Genomic DNA, 21,155 nt, shown 5'->3' with positions numbered 1-21,155 from the left:
GAACCCATGTATGATCGTAACCTACCTTTTCCCCAAGGAAGAAGCATGGTTTTATCTAAATATTAAAATTCACACACAGTTTTTTAGGGGTTGGAGCTCATGAATTGGGGAAAAGGATTTCAATAAGCACTTGCCTTTGGAAATCAATAAATTCATTTTCCCCAAAGAATTTCAAGGCTTTGTGGTTATCCTATAATCTGGTAGAATTTAGGAAAAGTAAGTGGGATGTAGCTGAGTTTCAAAATGGTAGAGTAGAGAAGGGAGCATCCGCATCAAGGTATCTGAATCACATATGGGACTGTAATCCTGAGGCTAACTTATTGTGTGTGTTCACTGCAATGATCTGCACTGTGCTCATCACTGTGGTTAAATACCTAGAGAACTGGGCAATTTCGAAGCTGCCACCGAGAGCTTTCAGAAGGCACTGTTACTCAACCAAAATCACGTGCAGACCCTGCAGCTCCGGGGAATGATGCTTTATCACCATGGCAGCCTGCAGGAAGCCCTGAAGAACTTCAAGGTGGGCATCCATGAGTGAGGATCACTCTAGCAGCTCTCGGATTGTTCTTCAATGACACTGAATGGGATGAATAGGGAGGAGGGCCAAGAGCAGTGTTTACACCTTAACAAAAAGAAAGAGGAAAAAACCATTGCCATGTCCTATAGACTAATTTACAGAGCATGTGTTTGGTCTGATTTAGCCTGCAGGGAAAACTTTTCTAACTCCAGACCGAAGAATAAAGCACTTGAAAGTCATACTCGACTGTACTCATACTAACACAGCATTTTCTCCTTCCGCGCATCAGCGGTGTCTGCAGCTCGAGCCCTATAACGAGGTGTGCCAGTACATGAAAGGACTCAGCCACGTGGCCATGGGACAGTTCTATGAAGGAATAAAAGCACAGACTAAAGTCATGCTAAATGATCCTCTCCCGGGCCAGAAGGCTAGCCCAGAGTATCTGAAAGTGAAATATCTCCGCGGTAAGTCACAAAATGGCTCAGTCATTGAATTTTAACGCTCAGAGCTGCAGAAATCATATTGCTGGTCCCTCTTATGTTTCGTAGGAGACAGCTGAGTCTCGAGGACACGAGGTAGCTTGCACACAGCCCCTCCCTTGGTTAGCAACAATACCTGCACTGGAGAGGGCTCCTGTCTTCTATTTTTTTTTTAAATATTTTTTATAAGATTTTATTTTTCAGAGAGAGAGAGAGAACAAGCATAAGCAGGGGGAGCAGCAGGCAGAGGGAGAAGCAGACTCCCCACTGAGCAGGGAGTCCGATGTGGGATGTGGAACTCAGTCCCAGGACCCTGGGATCATGACCTGAGCCGAAGGCAGACGCTTGACCTACTGAGCCACCCAGGCATGCCTGGGCTCCCGTCTTCTAAAGACCGGTCCGGTACTTTGTCTGCCACTGCCTACATTTTTTTCTTTTTAAAGTGAAAAAATTTTTACTTCAGTCAGAAAAGCCAATTTTGAGCTGAAAGTGATAGTCCTCTGGCTATCGATGTGTCTCATCACATCTTGTCCAGAGACATAGGAGTCAAAGGAAAGTAACATTTTCTGAGGTTTTTACTGTTAAATATAAACTTAGTATCTTTGATCTGTCATTCCTTCATATCACAATTCGTGATCACATACTTTGGAGACATTCAGTTGGGATGAGGAAGAAGGCCAGTCTTTAAGCTAGCTCTCTTTGGTTTGTCAGAGTCTCACATTTTCTCTATCATACATAACAGTATTTGGGTTTGTTTTTTGTTTTTGTTTTTTGTTTTGTTTCAAATGGATTTTTTAATTGAAGTACAATTAACATTCGGTGTTATATTTGTTTCAGGCACACTATATAATGATTCAACAATTTTGTACATTCTCAGTGCTCATCATGATAATATTTTTGTGGTTGACACAGAGCACAGATGTTTACTTCCCCTTCTGCTCTTTCATTTGTCATCATTAACTCTCTCATACCAGTACTGTCCAACTGTAAAAAAAATTACAAGCCCTGGAGTTGTAAATTTCTAGTAGCCACATGAGAAAAGTAAAATTAAACAGGTGGAATTAATCTTTTTTTTTATTTTAATTTTTTTTATTATATTATGTTAGTCACCATACAGTACATCCCTGGTTTCTGATGTAAGGTTCGATGATTCATTAGTTGCGTATAACACCCAGTGCACCATGCAATACGTGCCCTCCTTACTACCCATCACCGGTCTATCCCATTCCCCCACCCCCCTCCCCTCTGAGGTCCTCAGTTTGTTTCTCAGAGTCCATAGTCTCTTATGCTTCATTCCCCCTTCTGATTACCCCCCTTTCTTTATCCCTTTCTTCCCCTACCGATCATCCTAGTTCTTATGTTCCATAGATGAGAGAAATCATATAATTGTCTTTCTCTGCTTGACTTATTTCACTTGGCATTATCTCCTCCAGTGCCATCCATATTGTAGCAAATGTTGAGAACTCGTTCTTTCTGATAGCTGAGTAATATTCCATTGTATATATGGACCATAAAGGTGGAATTAATCTTAATAATACATTTCATTTGATTCAGTATATACATACTATTAGTTCAACATATAATTAATATGAAAACACTATTCATTAATATCATTAGATATTTTACATTACTTTTTTTTTTTTACATTACTTTTTGTACTAAGTCTTTGAAATCTGGTATATATTTTATACTTACAGTACATCTTTATATTTGCATCTCAATTTGGATGTTAAATTTTCATTGGAAATTCTTAATTTGAAGTCATGTTTCATAAAATTTAAAGTTGAAAAAGTAGATTCGTATATGTCAGTTGTTCCAAACATACTGAAGTTTTCTTTTTTTTTTTTTATAATGATTTTTTATTATATTATGTTAGTCACCATACAGTACATCCCCGGTTTCCGATGTAAGGCTCGATGATTCATTAGTTGTGTATAACACCCAGTGCACCATGCAATATGTGCCCTCCTTACTACCCATCACCGGCCTATCCCATTCCCCCACCCCCCTCCCCTCTGAGGTCCTCAGTTTGTTTCTCATAGTCCATAGTCTCTCATGTCATACTGAAGTTTTCTAATAATTAAGTATCAGTTTTTAACATTTAGATTAATTAAATTAAAATTTAAAATACAGTTCCTCGGTCACACTGGCCATGTTTTATACTTTTTTTTTTTTTTTTTTTTTTTTTTTTAGAGAGAGAGAGAGGGTACACAAGCGTGAACAGTGGGGAAGGGAGCAGAGGGAGAAGAAGAGAGAGAATCTCAAGCAGTTTCCACACCCAGCATAGAGCCTGACACAGGGCTCCACCTCAGGACCCTGAGATCATGAACAAAATCAGGAGTTGGACACTTAACTGACTGAGCCCCCAGGCATCCCACACACTGGCCACATTTTAAGTGTTCACTAGCCAGGTGGTTAAGGGCTGCCTACTGGGCAGCATAGCTCTTCACTCTAAATTACGATTTCCTCTTGCTTCGTGGTTTAGTAGAACACGTGAGCTATAGATTGAAGGAGGAGCACTCCGTATCCTGGCAGTTTTCTGCACTGTTTCTGTAGAGATAAGCAGCAGTTAGTCAGTTGATGAAATCATATACATAGTCCGTTGGTTCATATCAGTTGACAGAGAACCAGGCTTTGTCTGACCCTGAACTTGGATTCTCAGACAATGCAACTAGCAAGTGAGATCTTTGGTGTGGTTCATGCAAAGTTGATTAAAACTTAGCCAAAGTGGACCTAGATTGACAGGTTTATGTTCAATCCTGCCACCTTGCGTTACCCTGTATCACATAATAATAGTAACTTACTACAATTTGGAGTCTCCATTTAGAATTCTTGGAATTCTTGGAGTTAACCGTTTGTTACAAAGTATTTATATGGCAGCTAGCAATACAAAAGATTTCTTTAGCAATATTTGAGTGTGTCAGATCTTGTCTCCTATCTGCAGAGTATTCTCGGTATCTTCATGCACACCTCGATACTCCTCTTACGGAATATAACATCGATGTGGATCTGCCTGGAAGCTTTAAAGACCATTGGGCTAAAAATCTGCCTTTCCTCATAGAAGACTATGAAGAGCAGCCAGGGTTGCAGCCCCACATAAAGTAAGTGCTTTAAGTGAAAACAGCTTTTTTTGCTTTTTCAAGGTTGAGCTATTAGCTCATCGTGATAACTCTTGCTCAGTAATGGCTTCCTATCCATGTTTCTCAGGAATTTATTCTTGGATTTGATATGTCTGCAAATATTTCTTTTAGTTTATAAGGTACTTTGAAACTTACCTGTGGATATCACCTTCCCTTCTAGCCCAACCTTCAGACTTCAAATGTACTTATTGGCGGCTGTTGATATGCATTTACTATTACCATGTTACTTTTAGAACAGATTACTTAAAACCAAACGTTCGAAATCACAGTGCTGGTCGTCTACTGCTGCATATTGGCTAAAGGGCTATCCCGTTACAAAACAATAAGATCTAGAATAGAAATTAATTCCTGGGAGCCTAGCAATGCCTTAAAAATTAAGAAAAATCTGCAAAGATCAATCCCCTCACTCTGTACAAAGAAAGAAAAGCAGGGGGCAGATTCAAACTAAAGTGGTGAATGAGAGGCACCTTTGAAAGGAAGAAAGTATCCTGGAGGTAAGGGCATCTAACAGCCACTGCAATGGAATGCCTTGAAGCATAAGCAAGATGGGTTTGCTAAACTTTTTTAAGGAGCTAATGTGGTTCCAGATTGGAGGACCACATTCATAGGTTCTCAACAAGAGCAAATGCAAATCCTGCCTGAAAAGATAGTAGTGCCAATTTGGGGGTCCAAGTATGCCCGCAGATTAAGATCATTAGTATGAGAATCAAAAACCAAGATCACAAAACCGTATGTGAAAATCAACAGAAATAACAAACAGCAAATTTAGACTCTGAAGGACTTCAGGTATTGGAATTGTTGAATCCACTCTCAAACTCCAAATGAAATGTTTAAATAAAGTATGAAGAAATCACAAACATCAGCAAGAAACAAGAGATTATCAAAAGTGACCAGGCAGGGGGCGCCTGGGTGGCGCAGCCGTTAAGCGTCTGCCTTCGGCTCAGGGCGTGATCCCGGCATTATGGGATCGAGCCCCACATCAGGCTCCTCCGCTATGAGCCTGCTTCTTCCTCTCCCACTCCCCCTGCTTGTGTTCCCTCTCTCGCTGGCCGTCTCTGTCAAATAAATAAAATCTTTAAAAAAAAAAAAAAGTGACCAGGCAGATTAAAAATAAATTGGAAGCTTTAGGAATAGAATATATAACCATTGATATGAAGAATTCATCTTGTAAGCTAAACAGCAAATTAGGCATAGCTGAGAGAAAATTGCAGAATTGGAAGGTAGAGCATTAGGAATTATCTAGAATGTAGCACAGAGAATCCAAGTGTTAGAAAACATGAGAGATAGAAGGTGTGGAAGGTGTAAGAATGTCTAGCATATATCTAATTGAAATCTTGGGAGGAGAGAATGGAGGGGAGGCAATTTTTGAAGATATAATGGCTAACGGTCTCCCAGAATTAAGGAAACATAAATGGCAAGAAATCAATATCCAGACATATCATAAGTAACAGGAGAACACATACAGAGAAAAAATTTTTTAAGCAGAAAGACAAATCCTATCATCTACTTAAGGCCAATAATTGGACTGACTATAAGCCTCTCAACATCAAAATGGCAGCTGGAAGATAATGGACTATCTTCAAAGTGCTGAAAAAAGAACAACTTTCTATCTAGAATTCTATACCCAGCAAAACTAATTTTTATGAATAAAGACCAAATAAACATATATTCAGATAATCAAAAACTGAATTAATCACCACCTCCCATTCACTAAAAAAACTTCTAAGGCATGTAATTAAAGAAAAAGGCAATTAACCTCAAGCAAGATTTGAGATACAAGAAGGAATAATGAGAAAAGAAAAATGGTAAGCATGATAAATTGGTAAGTCTAAGCATTGTCTATATAAAATATCTGATTTGGGGGCTTTATAAAAAGGACAGAAATAAAATATTGGGGCCAATAGCAAGTAGGTTAAGGGATAGCAAGAATTAAGTATTCTAAAGGAATATGGGTTAAATATTATGATAGAGCTTTAAGTTGTACGTAAATATTTAAAATATCTAGGGTGAGTACTATAAGTTAGAAACAGTGTACAGCTTCTATATTAGTAGAAAAGTAAAAACAAAAACTAAAATCAACCAGAGAAAGAGGGGACTGGGAGGGAGGCATTAAAAAAGTGGGACAAGTAAAAAGAAAAAAATAAGAATAGTTGAAATAATCCAGATATATTAATAATGAAAATAAATACAAATGGACTAAATGTCAAAAGACAGACATAGTTGGATTGGAATGTTTTAAAAATCCAGTTAATTGCTTTTTACAAGGGGCATGTAATGCATAAGGACACAAAGACTGAAAGTAAAAGAATGGAAAAAGTTATACTTGGGAAACACTAAAAGAATCCTGATGTAGGTAATATTAATAGATTTAAAATTATTAAATTTATTTTTACTTTTATTTTTAAAAGATTTTTATTAATTTATTTGAGAGAGAGCATGAGCAGGGAAGAGGGGCAGAGGGGGAGGGAGAAGCAGACTCCCCTGCCGAGCAAGGAGCCTGACACAGGGCTTGACCCCAGGAACCCAGGATCATGACCTGAGCCAAAGGCAGAAGCTTAACTGACTGAGCCAACCAGGTGCCCCTAATTTTTTTTTTTTTAAGATTTATTTATTTTAGAGGGAGGGTGTGCGAGCAGAGGGAAGGCAGAGGGAGAGAGAGAGAATCTCAAGCAGGCTCCGAGCTGAGTGTGGCGCCCGATGTGGGGCTTGATCTCACAACCTGAAATCATGACCTCAGCCAAAACCAAGAGTCAGATGCTCAACTGACTGAGCCACCCAAGTGCCCCTAAAATTTTTTTTAAATTACTGGGAACAAAGATTATTACTACATGAGTACAGGGGTTCAAATCACCAGAAAGATATAAATCTAAATTTATATATACCTAATAAAGTAACTTTAAAAATTGATAGAAATACACAGAAAAATCAATAAATTCAGTATCCTAATGAGAGATTCTAATTTTTGAGAAGTCAAACACAAAAAAACTAGTAAAGATTTAGACTATTTTAACAACATATTTAACAAACTTGATCTGTTAGTCTACTAGAGAACTGTATCCAATAATCAAAGAATACATATTCTTTTCAATTTACTTAGGTCATTTATAAAGACTGACCACTTACTACTCATATTTAAATACATTTCAAATAACTGATATCATATTTGATTACAGTATGATTAAACATACATATAAGAAAAAAAATCCTCCTTATTTGGAAATTACAAAGCACACATATTGAAATGTGGATTAAAGATGAAATCCACAGTAGAAATTTGAATATACTTTAAAAATGAAAAAAGATGAAAATTCCACATACCAAAAATTGTGGAATACAGTGAGACTAATATTATAAAAAAGATTAGTTCTTTAAATGCTATACTAGAAAAAAAGCAAGTCAATAGATATGTATAAAAATTATGGAGCAGGAAAAACAACAAAGAAAGCAGAAAGAAGGAAACTGAAGGCTGAAGAGAGAAATTAATGAAAACTAAATATAAAACAGACTTTCGTCAAAGTCAGACTTTTATCTTTTTTTACTAACAAATTTCTGGTGAGATTGTTTTTTTTTTTTTAATGAAAATAATTAAAAAGCTCTAACAATTGGAAATGTTAAAAAGAGATATAACTGCAGATGAGCAGATATTAAAATGCTCAGAATGCCATGAAAATGTGCATGCAAATTTAAACACAAAAAAATAAGTGGGCTAATTCCTAGAAAAATCACAATTTTTCAAACTGACTTGAGAAGAAGCCTGAATAGTTCTATAATTATTAAAGATATTGAATTGGTATTTAAAAATACCTACACACACACACACACACACACACACACCCACCCACCCCAAAATCACCAAGCCCAAATGGTATCACAGAAACGTTCTGTCAAACTTTCAGGAGAATAGAAGGTAATATTTCCAAATTATTTTGTGAGGCTAATATGATACCAAACCTGATAAGATTGTCCATGAAAGGGCCGCCTGGGTGGCTCAGTGGGCATCTGCTTTCAGCTCAGGTCATTGTCCTGGGGTCCTGGGATCAAGCCCTGCGTCAGGCTCCCTGCTCAGTGGGGAGTCTGCTTCTCCCTCTCCTTCTGCTGCATTCTCTCTCTCTCTCTGTCAAATAAATAAATAAAATCTTAAAAAAAAGAAAAATTGTACATGAAAGGAAACTTAGAGGCCATTCTTACTGTTAAGTTTGGATGTAAGAATCCTAAACAAAATCCAAACTTATCTATATATAAGAAAGATAGTATCATACCAATTTGAGTTTTTCCTAGGAATAGAAAGGTGATCTAACTTCAGAAAATGTATAAATATAATTGGCAGTTAATAGATTAAAGGAGAAAAACCACATTAATTATGCCAACAGATACAGAAAAACAAGTAGAAAAAAAATAACCATTTACACTTCATAAAAGATAAAAACTCTTAGCAGACTGGAAAACCACAGTACAGTATCCCCCCACCCCCTTATGTGTGGGAATATGTCCCAAGACCCGCACTGGATGCCTGAGACTGTGGATAGTACTCAACCCTGTGAGTACAGTTGACTCTTGAATGACATGGTTTGAACTGCACAGATCCACTTTTATGTGGATTTTTTAAAAAATTTTTTTTAAGATTTTATTTATTTATGAGCGAGAGAGCGAGCATGAGCAGGGAGAGGGGCAGAGGGATGGGGAGGAGGGAGCCCAATGCAGGGCTCGATCCCAGGACACCAGGATCATGATCTGAGGTGAAGGCAGACGCTTAACTGACTGAGCCTGACCCAGGCACCCCTTATGTGGATTTTTTTTTTAAATAAATACCACGCAGTATTACAAATGAATTTTCTCTTCCTGTGATTTTCTCAACAGCATTTTTTCTCTAGCTCAGTTTATTGTAAGAACACAATATACACTACGTATAACATATAAAGTATGTGTTAATCAGCTGTTTATGTTATTAGTAAGGCTTCTAGTCAACAGTAGGGTATTAGTAGTTAAGTTTTGGGGGAATCAGGAGTTACACACGGATTTTCAACTACAGGGCAGTGGAGGTCAGTGCCCCATGCTTCCACCACCAGTGTTAGTTGGGCCAGCTGTGCCATGTCTTTTCCCGTACATACATACCTTTGAGAAAGTGTGACTTACAAAGGAGGCACAGTAAGAGATTAACAATGGTAACTAGTACTAAAATAGAACAGTTACAGCAATATACATAATAAAAGCTATGTGCAACTTAAAACTTATTGTTTATTTCAGGAATTTTTTATTTACTATTTTTGGACCACAGAGCAGCCCAGGTAGCTGAAACTGCACAAAGCGAACAGTGGTGGGGGGTGGGGGGTGGGGACTGCTGTATTTCCTCAGCCTGATAAATGGTAACGATCAGAAACATGTAGCAAACATCATTTTAGCTAATGAAGTGTTAGATATCACATTAAAGTCAGGAGCAATAAATAAATAAATGAAAATAAAAATAAAATCAGGAACCAGACCAAAAAGCCTGAAATCGTTGCCTTTCTTCAGCAGTGAAGTAGAGGTTCTAGACAATGCATAACAGAAGAAAAACCAAAGTTACATAGATTTACAGTTCGTATGATTTTTTTACAAAAAAAAAATACGATCTACAAACAAATTATAAGAAATGGTACATATCACAAGGTGGTTGATTATAATTACTATGCTTATAAAATTCATTTGCATTTCTGTATAATAGCAACAAACAAGAATACCATTTATAATAGCAATAAGTACTTAGGAATATATCTTACAAATGATGTACAAAACCTGTATGGAAATCTTTATAAAACTTTATTTTGTGTTACTGAGAGAAAACAAATAGAAATACTGTGTTCAAGAATAGGAAGTTCAATAATATCAATGGGTTGATTCTTTGCAAATTAATTACAGATTAATTACAGTGAGTGTCTCATGAGCTCCTGTGGTTGGCAGCATTTCACAAGGGGAAGTGAATCCTGTGTGTCTCCCTTGGGAACGGACCCTTGGAAGCTTGCACCTGGTTTCCTCTGGACTTCGCCCCATGAGCTTTTCCCCTTTGATGCTTGTGCTTGTGTCCTTTTGCTGTAACAGATCACAGCCATGAGGACAACTGTGCAGAGTCCTATGAGTCTTCCAGTGAATCACTGAACCCAAGGGTGGTCTTGGGGACCTCTACACACCTATAACTTAAAATTGCAAACTTTGTTATGCAAACTTCAAGGAGGTTGGCAGCTAAACAATTCATACTAGTCATATAGGCCATTTCCAAGAATACTTGGTATAATACAACTTGGGGCAGGGGTAGGGGATGGACATAGGGCAGAGATTTGGTTGCTTGTTGATAAAGACAGTCCATGCAGGTTATGTATTCTGGGGACGTTTATAAACCAAATAATGGTCATGGCTGTTTCCTGAATTGCACTCCAATTATCAGTGTTACTCACAAGCATGTGATGTGTGTGTGCGCACACACTCGCGAAGATGCCGTCTTTCAGTTTGTGTGTGGTTGGGTGCCAAGTGCTGAAGTAAAGATTCTGTGGTCATAGGTTTCTTGATTAGTTTTCCAGTGGAGGAAGTGACTGCTTTCCAGGTGAAATTGGATTACCAGACATTTGTCGTAAAAGTCCTTACCATGTATGTAATGTTTCTTCCAGAGACGTGTTACATCAGAACTTTGAGAGTTATAAGCCCGAGGTACAAGAGCTGATCTGTGTAGCTGATCGTTTGGGATCATTGATGCAATATGAGACACCTGGTTTCCTGCCAAACAAGAGAATACACAGAGGTATTCTGAGACTGTCTGAAAATGGAAATATTTCTGACATAAGAGCAAGGATTGTCAAACCGTGTTGCCCTTTTTAAAAAAAAAAATAATTTGTGCTGACTCAAAATCTCCATTTGATCAGGACAGAAATGTAGAGATTCATTCACAGTGAATTCTGAAAGAAGACTGCCGCCAGCATGGCTTTTGTGCTGATGCTATAGTGTAGACACAGAGTATAGGTCTTAAGTCATCGCTGCAGATCAGACAGTCCATCCATGGGAGCTGTTGGCTTAGTGTGGGAGCGAGGGAGAATTTAAACCTCCAGTTGCATCAGTAGGAGGCAGAGCTGGGAGGAGACAACTTTGGGCATGCCTGTAGTTTCCCCTGATAGATTTTAGTTTTATTAGGACTATGATGACTGTGACGTATTTCTGGTCTTGTTAAATTACCAATACTTACGATTCTTTCTTTCTACAATGACTCTGGAGTTATCCCTGAGACTCTGTAAGGTGGGTGAAAATCAGTTCCTCTGAAGCATACTTACAAATGCTTGTTTTCTCAACATTTTCCTTCTTTTAGCCATGGGTTTGGCAGCGTTGGAGGTCATGCAAGCTGTCCAGCGGACGTGGACCAACTCAAAAGTTCGAATGAATGGGAAAACACGGCTAATGCAGTGGAGAGACATGTTTGACATCGCAGTAAAGTGGAGACGGTGACTAATCTTTAAATGAAAATAAAGTCGGAGGGTTATCATTGTAAAACAATAGAAGCCTCCCGTAGCTGACAGGTGTTTTTGAATAGTATACTTGGCATGCAGTATTACATGAGTTTCAGGTGTACAGTCTGTACGTTACACCGTGCTCACTTGAGTGTAGCTACCATCTGTCCACACACAGCACTGTTACAGTATCACTGACTGTGGTCCTCGTGCTGGGCCTCTCATCCCATTGACTTGTTGCCATAACTAGAGGCCTGTACCTCCCACTTAGTTAACAGGTTTTGAATCCTGTCTTGTTACTAACAATAGGCCTTGTAAGTTATGTTTTCCTCTCTCAGGTGTGTCAGAAGTTGCTGGCATCATTATTCTTTGAAATACACTCAACTAATGTTTATGAATTAGAAGGATTGAGTGCTGTCAAGTTCCCAAGCATATTTTTTAATGAAGTGTTTCAGAAAAAGCAGTCTCTTTGAAAGAGCGTGTCATGATCTGTGGTACCTTTGAATGAACTTCATTGTTCTTGATAGTTGAAGTGTGTGCCTGCCTAACCAGCTACAGTTTAGTGGGGGAAACCATTGGTACTCATTTCTATGAGAAAAATACTGCCCTTCTCGTAAACCTGTACTGACGTCCTACTTGGTCCAATTGGAACATCTATTTGGAATCTGCAGGTTGGTGTTGCATATTTTTAGATGTAAGGGACTGAGCAATTGCTTTCTCCCCGCTTTTGCAAACACTTCTCAGGTTTTATTGTTAATGCTTTTGAGCATTTGTAGGTTTTATAAGCTCTTCGTCTTTAACAAGCTCTGTTTTATAGGATTGCTGACCCAGACCAGCCAGTGTTGTGGTTAGATCAAATGCCAGCGCGAAGTCTTAGCAGAGGTTTTAACAACCACATCAATTTAATCAGGTAGGAACCTTTTGTGCATCTTCCCTATTTTCACAGGAGTGTATTCTAAATAAGTCATGGAGATTGTCAGTGGCCCTTGCTCCTTCCCTGGTGACTTTTTGACACGGGCATACACAGATTAGCTCTGTACCTGCGAGGTCCTGCCTGCATTCATTTCAGCTAATCCAGTTGCAGGAAGAAATGCAGTACATGCTCCTTCCCCTGGCTCTTCTCTTTGACGCACTGCTCAGTTGAGGGGAAGACTGTCAGATTTTTGCCTAGGATGTTCCTCTTAAAGGTCCTAAAACATCATAGCAAGTAATCATATGGAGTACATTACATTTCCCATAATATCCTGATTATGTTGCATGGCTCAAAGAATTCTTAGACAAGAATTGTGGTAGGGGAAGGGCTCCCCTGTCCCATCTCCAAAACCCCAACAAACAGAGGGTTTGGCTCAGTAGCACTGGTAGCTAAGCCTTCCTGAAAGGGTGAGCAGGTTAACTTGTCTTGTCCAGAGGCTCTGCAGATTAGGGACATGGGGACTTAGCCACCTGCATGTGCTTAGCCAGCCTTTAAATGGATGATGAGCAAATATTAAAGAACATCAGCTTCAAGGGGAGCCATGAATTTACTTTTAGATAAAATTTACCAATGTGGGAATTGTGTCATGTCTAAAATGCTTCTCCTTCCATAAGCCTGATCAAGAAAATATCGTTCAATACAACTCTGACATTAAGTTTAATGGAAATATCATTTATACATTTCTTTTCTTTTTTACTTCCTAGAAAAGTGTTTTCTTTTCCTCTTGTGACTTGTGTGTTCCTGTTTCTTATGGAGTAATTTGTGACATGTATAGATAGACTCCGCTTGCTTTAATTGAAGGCCACTGTCCACGTGTTGTGCTGCACGATAGTGACGTAGCTTAGTGAGGACAGACTGGTGAACTGTGACATAGTGTGTTAAGAGTGATGGTGGTCATGTGTACAGGATGCCAGGGGGACACAGAAGAGGGGTGTCCAGTCCAGCCTTTAGGTGATGCTTGAGCTGTTTGGGAAGATGGGAAGCAGAGAGGTGGATGAGGCATGGACGACAAGTGAGTCAGGCGTGGTCAGGAAAGGATGACTCATTCATTAGGACTGGTGATTAGTTTACAATTCAGGGAGAATCATCAGGAATTGAGGCTTGAAAGAGATCAAAATATGAAACTTTTTTCCAAAATAGAAATAACTTTATATGCCACTTAAGGCTTTTTTGCCCCCTTAAAGATGACGGAGAGCTGTTCCGAGATTGTAAGCAGAGAAGTGACAGAGCAGATTTGCACTTTCAGATGGTCACTTGGGCTGTAGGTGGCAGGATAGGTGAGAGAGGGTGGTGACCCGGGAGGGAAGGGAAGAGGTTGGAAAGTTGTGTAATAATTCAGGTGAACAAGTACCAGGTCCGGATAGCTTTGTGGAAGTGAGTGGGAGGGGACGAGATGGATATTGAGAGTGTAGACTCAGGAGCACTGGTGGTGGGTTGGAAATCGGGGAGAGCGTGGGCAGCCATGGGAGGCAGTCCCCTCTCTGGCTCAGGTGCATGGTCCTTCCAGTAGGCCAGGTGACAATAGGACAAAAAGTAGGTGGCCGTATTTGGGGCTGGGGCTGGGGGAAGTGCAGGGTACAGGAGTGACTTCCTGTTCACAATTATGAACTTGATGTTTGAGATGTCTATAGGGAACCCAGGGAGCGATGCCCGGGGAGCAGTTGGGTGTGTACGTGTTAAGACACATGTATGCCAGTGGGATGTGTACAGCGTGTTGGCTGTACATGAAGTTCTGGGAGGGAGTTTTAAAATTAGGAGGTGGGGATAGAAATGTGAGTAAAATAATATTTAGAGCAGGCAGAGGAGATGAAGGCTCCCTGAGCTAGACTGCAAGAAGGAGTGGGAGCAGATAATACGACAGGGAGAACCAAGAGAGAGGAGGAAAAGTAGAGGGCTTTGTAAAAGGAAATTGGCATATAAGTACCTGAGGATTTTTCTTCTCGTTTTGGCATCTCCAGGGCTGAGTTTGGTGTCTTTCCTACCAGAAAAAGCTGCACGAGCTGATGAGCAATCTTGCTAAGACAGTTGTTTGCTTCTTCCATTCATTGGTTACAAACAAGCAAAGTTTCCAAAATTTTTTGCTGCATTATTCCCTTGGCTCTCTGACTGTTCTTTTGAATTAACTTGGAAATCAGATGTTGTTTCAGACGTACTCTTTTGTAAAAAGATTCTTATTTTTTTTTTCTTATAGGGGTCAGGTGATTAACATGAGATATCTGGAATATTTTGAGAAGATTCTTCATTTTATTAAAGATAGAATTCTTGTTTATCACGGGTAACCCTTCACTTTTCTTTTTCATAGTAATTACTAGCTTTGATATATTTTACATTAGTTTTATTTGTGAAACTTGAAAACTAAACCTATTGACAGACTAAACAAAGTATATCGAATGTTTACACAGTGTTTGGAATCAAAAACTCTGTCAGTAATGACTTATCAACCTTCTTTTAACAGCTTCACAAAATCCACAGATTTTTTTTAATCTTACAATATTGTGACTTTTCTCATCTCTTTTCTCTAAAGAGCAGGATGTTTCTTTGAATTTCTTTATTAGGGATTTCAGCCGTCATATTCATTCTCCCTCACCTGAAAGGCCATATGGTATAGATATAATAGTGAACAAAACACTGGGGAAAAAAGAATTCTGAGTGGAAAGTTATCACCAAGTAAATGTAGAATTGGTATAAAAATCTAGCAGGATACTTCTATTTGAGCGACTTTCAAAAGGAAAAAAAATCACTTCTAATTTCAGAGATGGCATAGGAGAATCAAGGTTTCATGGCCAAATCAAGATCCATACATGTGTATACAAACACTGGCTGTCAATCCGTTCTGCTTTTCCCTGTTTCACTTTCTAGATGGGCTGCTGTTTTCTTGATTGTCATCTGCGGCCCCAAATTCATGGGATTAAATCATCCCATTATTTAGAAATTTTTGTCCTGGCCCACCATTTTGAATATTGAGCTACTCACAATTGAGGATGATTTATTTAAATTAAAGGTAATAGTAATTAATGTAGGCAATTATTGCATTTCTGTATTAATTTTAGTTGCCATCTCCCTCTCTCTCTGTCCCTTGCTCTTTCTTTCTTTAAGAGCTAATAATCCTAAAGGACTGTTGGAAGTTAGAGAAGCTCTGGAAAAGGTACACAAAGTAGAAGACCTTCTTCCAATTATGAAGGTAAGTTTATCATCAAAATCCTGGGAGGTGTTTTTAGAAAACAAAACAAAACAGACTAGGGCACTTTTTAAAAAGAATTTGTAACTTTAAATTCATGTTTATTAATATTATGCTATAAGTATTTTAAAATTTATAAAGCATTCTACCTGAAAACACTAATGTAAACACACTCTGAATAAGAACCAAAATAAACACAGGCATCAGTCTCAAACATAAAAGCCAATCTGTGAGGAAGCAGTTGATACAGGAAACAGAAGGAAACTTAAAAATCTCTACAGTTGAATTCTGCTTCTGGCCACCATGGAGTACCTGGTACTTGACTGCCTTTCCACACCATAGCAATTCTAAAACTGGACAAACTACAAGGCAGCTGTTTTCAGGTGTTGGCAATTATAAGACTGTGATTTTTCGAGAAGAGGGAAACACCCAAGGGGAGCCCATGTTCACCCCAGCTTTCTACCTGGGGTTATTTACTAAACCACTGTGTATGTGGAGCCTAAACAGAGTATGGTGGTCTTACTGAGCTAAGGAGGCAGAGATTGGAGCTGGGATCTGCTGAATTTACAGGGCAGAGTCCAGAAGAGGAGGGAGCTGCTCAAGGTGAGGAGTACCTGGAGGTCAGCATGGGCGTTCCTTGTCATCCTTGGCTGAGAGCTCGACTGTGTGCATGCAGTGAGACTCTGAGAGGCTCTGCAGAGAGTGGCTGCTGTGGGGGTGAGAGCTGAACAGAGGTATTGGTGGTTTGACGCCACTGAGCGACATTGGAGTTGTGGCCTTGCCAGGATGGAGGGATCCTGTGAGCGCCTTGGGCATCTCGTTGCAACCCCAGGAAGGACTCACTGTAGGTGTGAGACCACCTAGGGAAAAGTACACATCCTAGGACAAAGGACAATTTCTAAATAGTGCACCCTAACAGAGAAAAAAAACAATCCTAAAAGGATTAAATGGATCTGCTAGTGATTTGACTGTCTGCCAAAATAACACTCAATACCCTTTAAAGGAAGGAAACCCAATCTAGACTCTAGATTATTAGATAAATGAAGAACTGGAAAACGTGACCCATAACCAAGAAAAACAAAACCATTTAACAGGAACAGACCCCCAGATGATCCAGAAGTTGGAATTAGCTCTTTTAAAGTCTTTGCTTCATAAATGTGTTCAAGGACTTAAAGGAAAACATGAACATAATGATGAAACATCTCAGCAGGGAAATGGAAACTATAAAACGACCAAAAGAAAATTGGAGAACGCGAAAGTCCGTGGTCTCAGATTCATATGGGTAGTCAGTTCACAAGACACATTGTCTGTAATCCAGCACTCGGTTCACTTATTAGCAGGATGCCGGACAGAGAACGAGGCTTTGTGGCATCCTCAGTCTCATTGTGAGGCCTAACAAGGACCCAGATGTGGGTCCTGCCCCCTTTTTCTACATGGCGAATGAAGGCAAAGTCGGTGCCCAGCCTCACAGAGAAGCCACTACTTGGGTTTTGCATATGGCCCAAGGTTTGTGTGCCAGTTCCTTGTCCAGAGGCTGTCTTCCAGATCAGGAGGTTTTACAAGGATCTGCCATCACTTCTCACAGGAGGCAAGTGATGGAACACTATTCAGTAACAAAACGGAGAAAGGGGACTGCTATGCACATAGCAACCAGGGTGAACCTCAGAAAAAAACATGATGTTGAGCAAAGGAAGCCACATGCAAAAGAGTATGATTCCATTTCTAATAAGTTTGACTGATCTATGGGGATAGATACCAGAGTAATGGTAGCTTATGAGAAGTGAGATTTACCTTAATGGGGTAGGAGGAAACTTTTCAGAATGATGGCAATACGCTATATCTTGATGGAATAGTGGGTACGTGAGTACTTGGGTGTATACATTTGTCAGAATGCAGCAAATTATACATGTGTAGTTCATTGTATGTAAATTTTACCTCAATAGAAAGTACATAAATTAATTTCCTGAGAGATTTGAACCAGTATCATATGATAGATAGATAGATAGATAGATAGATAGATAGATAGACAGTAGAAAAAAATAGAATTCTCATAAATTAAAAAATAATCTCAGATAGTTAGGCTAGTACATTAAAGACAGCTGAATATCAAATATATATAAGCTGGAAGATCAAACCAATAAGTTCTCCCAGAATGTAGTATGTAAAAGACAAAGAAATATAAACTATGAGAGATGATGAACAGAAGATGAAGAATGGACCTATCTGTTAGAAATTCTGAAAGGAAAGAAGAAAGATAAAGAAGCAGAGCACTTAGTCAACAAAACAATAGAAGGAAAGCTTGTAGAGAGATGAAAAGATCAGTCGAGGCCCCCTGGGTGTTCAACATGATGTTCAACATTGACACCTAGACACATTCTGATAAAATTTGGGGACTTCAGGGTGAAAGAGAGTTCCTCAAAACAATTAGACGTAGAGTTACCATGTGATCCAGCAACTCCACCTCCAGGTGTATGCTCGAAGGAATTGGAAGCAGCAACTTGAACAGATACTTGTACACCCATGTTCATGGCAGCATTGTTCACAGGCGCCAAGGGATGGGAGCAGCTCAAGTGTCCCTTGAGCGATGACTGGCTAAATCATATGTCTTCTAGCCATACGATGGAATATTATTCAGCCTTTGAGAAGGAAGGAAATTGTGACCCAGGCTCCAACATGGATGAAGCTTGAGGACATTATGCTACAAAAAACAAGGCAGTCACAAAAGGACAAATAGCCTGTGATTCCACTCCTATGAGGTGTCGAGAGGAGTCAAATTCATAGAGACAGCAGGTAGAATGGTGGCTGCCAGCGGTTGGGGGAGGGAGAGTGGGGAGTCAGTGTTTAATGAGGACAGAGTTTGTATTTGGGAAGTTCTGTGGATGGACAGTGGTGATGGTTGCGAAGAGTGTGAATGTACTTAACGCCATCAAACTATACGTTCACAAATGGTTAAAGTGGCAAATTTATATGATGTATATTTTAACACACACAACAAATAAAAAGAATGTCTTCAAGCTTCCAGAATAAAAACCAAATACTAAGGAAGGAGAATTCTATGGATGCCTGACTTCCCTCCAGCAATAGTGGATTCTAGAAGACAACTAAGGGAAATGTATTTGAACCCACTGTACCAGTGTTCAGGTGTGAGGGTCAAATAAAAACTGTTTCAAACATAGTCATTTAGGAACCTCATCAAGCCTAGATTTTCAGATTGTCAGAATGATTGAAGGACATATGTACTCTCACAAAATAACCCCAAGAAAGAAGAAAACATGAAATATAAGAAATCATGGTGAATAAGGCACTGAAATGAATTGTTAATGCCTGATGTTAAACAATATACACGTCTGAAATTAAAGTACTAGCTAATGTCAACATTAGAGGTTGAAGAAAGTAGAGAAAGGAAGTAAAACTGTTACTAAGGTATGTGTTTTTTCAGTGAGAGAATATAATCACTGACTGACCCAAAAAGAGAAGGGGAAAAAAGTAGGGTCGGTAAGAAATGGATGTACTGGCAGTCAGAAGTCAGCGTGGCATTAGAATTGATCCCTCAGTGAAAGATGGAGGATTTCAGATTGGTGTTTTAAAGTCCAGCTATGTGCTGTTTATGGGAGACACGCATAATAAGAGAACGTTTAAAAAGGGGAAGGAAGAAAGGTGTACCAGGCAAATGGTAATGGAAGGAAATGTTAACATGTTAACATCAAAAGCAGTGTAATTCAAGATGAAGGAGACCTCAGGGGACAGAAATTTTATTGTTTAAAAGTATAAATCATTAAGAAATTATAATTTTATGAACCTCTTCTCTGCCCGGGAATATAACTACTCAAAAATTTGCCAACAGCAGGTGGATTTTATTTTTTCCAATTAATGTCTTGAACTTTAATGTAAAAGTTGAATCAGTGTTCTTGTAGCTATGGTAGAAAGATTTGATTACGTCAAATAAAATTTAAGAAATGGGTAGGACCAGAGCTTGTCTATTTCTAAGGAATAACCAGGGACCATCACGTTGTGAACAAAGCAGTGAGCTAGTGCTCTGTGCCTCACTGGGCTTGGGGGAACCTCTTCCACGGTCTAGATCCCAGGCTCCTGTCTGCTGGGAGCAATGACTCTGGCCAGACCTCACCTCAGGGGCTTATTGCGAGTGTCTGATGAATGAATGCAGTGGTTCTCAACCTTCTCAAAGCCACCTTGGTATTAACTCAGTAACCGTGTTTGATACCTCCTTTCCTATACTCAAATTCACAGAAAATATATCACACCTACTCAAAAAGTTCTTTAGAACGTCACCATCTTGCCATAAAGGAGGTCTGCCAGGGAAACCGTCTGTGATAGATAGGCATGTGTGTAGTTCAGGATGTCAGCATTCAGGCTTATCTTCATGAGAAGCCGTAATGAAGGAGCTGGTTGTTCACACCTGCGCAGAAAGTGGTGTTGAACCCGACAGCTGCAAATGCACCCCCGTGTCTGGGCATTACTTGCTGACTTATGAATCATGAGCTACAGTGTTGGTGGCGACAGGGTTTTTTGAAATGGTAACCTTCCATATTAACGCCTAACCCTCTTCCCTCAACTGGACGCTATTTGCATTCATGGAAAATTCAGTGTGTATTTAAACTGTGTAGTTCAAGTCCCACATTGCGTGTGGAGATTACTTAAATAAATTAATAACTTTAAAAAAAAAAACCAAACCATGTAAAATATTTAGTGTCTAAGTGTGAAATGGAGTCTGATTTGAGGCCCAGGTGATTATTAGATTATAAACAGGTTCCATGGACATGGAACCCCAGTGGGGCACTGGCAGTCAGTCATCCATCATGTGTGACTGTCCCCTGCACTGTGGGACATCTAGTGTTCTTGGCCCCACCTGCTAAGTTCCAGTGGTAGCCCTCCCCGCCACTCCCCACCCCATGTCCCTGTGGCCGCCAAACTAACTCTCCCATAAATTCCCCAGATGCCCCCCAGAGGGCAGAACCGCTCCACAGAGGGTCCTTGGGAGGGACCTACGGAAAGAAAACTGACATGTCTCAGTTTTTAATGTTCTTCTTTCTTGTTGGTATTTTAGGCATTACATTTATCTGTTGGGTAGAAGGCCACATCAACTGAGGGGGATTTTTTTTGGTTAAAGATTGTATTTATTTATTTGATAGAGAGCAGGAGAAACGGCAGAAGGAGAGGGAGAAGCAGGCTCCCTGCTGAGCAGGGAGTCTGACATGGGGCTTGATCTCAGGACCCTGGCATCATGACCTGAGCTGAAGGCGGTTGCTTAACTGACTGAGCCACCTAGGCGCCCCTCAACTGAGGGGGATTTTAACGTCTTATGTATGTCTTAGTTTAAAAAGAAAAGCCTAGTGGGTACAGGGTCCCTGCGTGTCCAGCTACAGTGTGGAAGTGACCGTTCC

General features: G+C 39.6%; 1 protein-coding gene across 7 annotated transcripts in view; it reads left to right on the top strand.

Annotated features, from left to right (window-relative positions):
- TTC13 (tetratricopeptide repeat domain 13) overlaps positions 1 to 21,155 on the top strand; it is a 77,310-nt gene that overhangs the window by 45,442 nt on the left and 10,713 nt on the right. For all 7 annotated transcript variants that reach the window (XM_040624142.1, XM_040624144.1, XM_040624141.1 and 4 more), the window contains 8 exons: positions 379 to 520; positions 807 to 981; positions 3,941 to 4,097; positions 10,775 to 10,905; positions 11,464 to 11,596; positions 12,420 to 12,512; positions 14,767 to 14,850; positions 15,672 to 15,756. In XM_040624142.1, the coding sequence (XP_040480076.1) occupies positions 379 to 520; positions 807 to 981; positions 3,941 to 4,097; positions 10,775 to 10,905; positions 11,464 to 11,596; positions 12,420 to 12,512; positions 14,767 to 14,850; positions 15,672 to 15,756 (1,000 nt within the window). The remainder of the gene's footprint in view (positions 1 to 378; positions 521 to 806; positions 982 to 3,940; positions 4,098 to 10,774; positions 10,906 to 11,463; positions 11,597 to 12,419; positions 12,513 to 14,766; positions 14,851 to 15,671; positions 15,757 to 21,155) is intronic.

This window comes from Ursus maritimus, unplaced genomic scaffold (genome assembly GCF_017311325.1).
Source record: "Ursus maritimus isolate PB19 unplaced genomic scaffold, ASM1731132v1 scaffold_7, whole genome shotgun sequence".
In the NCBI taxonomy this organism is placed as follows: domain Eukaryota; kingdom Metazoa; phylum Chordata; class Mammalia; order Carnivora; family Ursidae; genus Ursus; species Ursus maritimus.
The sequence above is the reverse complement of the archived record's forward strand: the minus strand, read 5'-3'. Positions and strand labels throughout refer to the sequence as shown.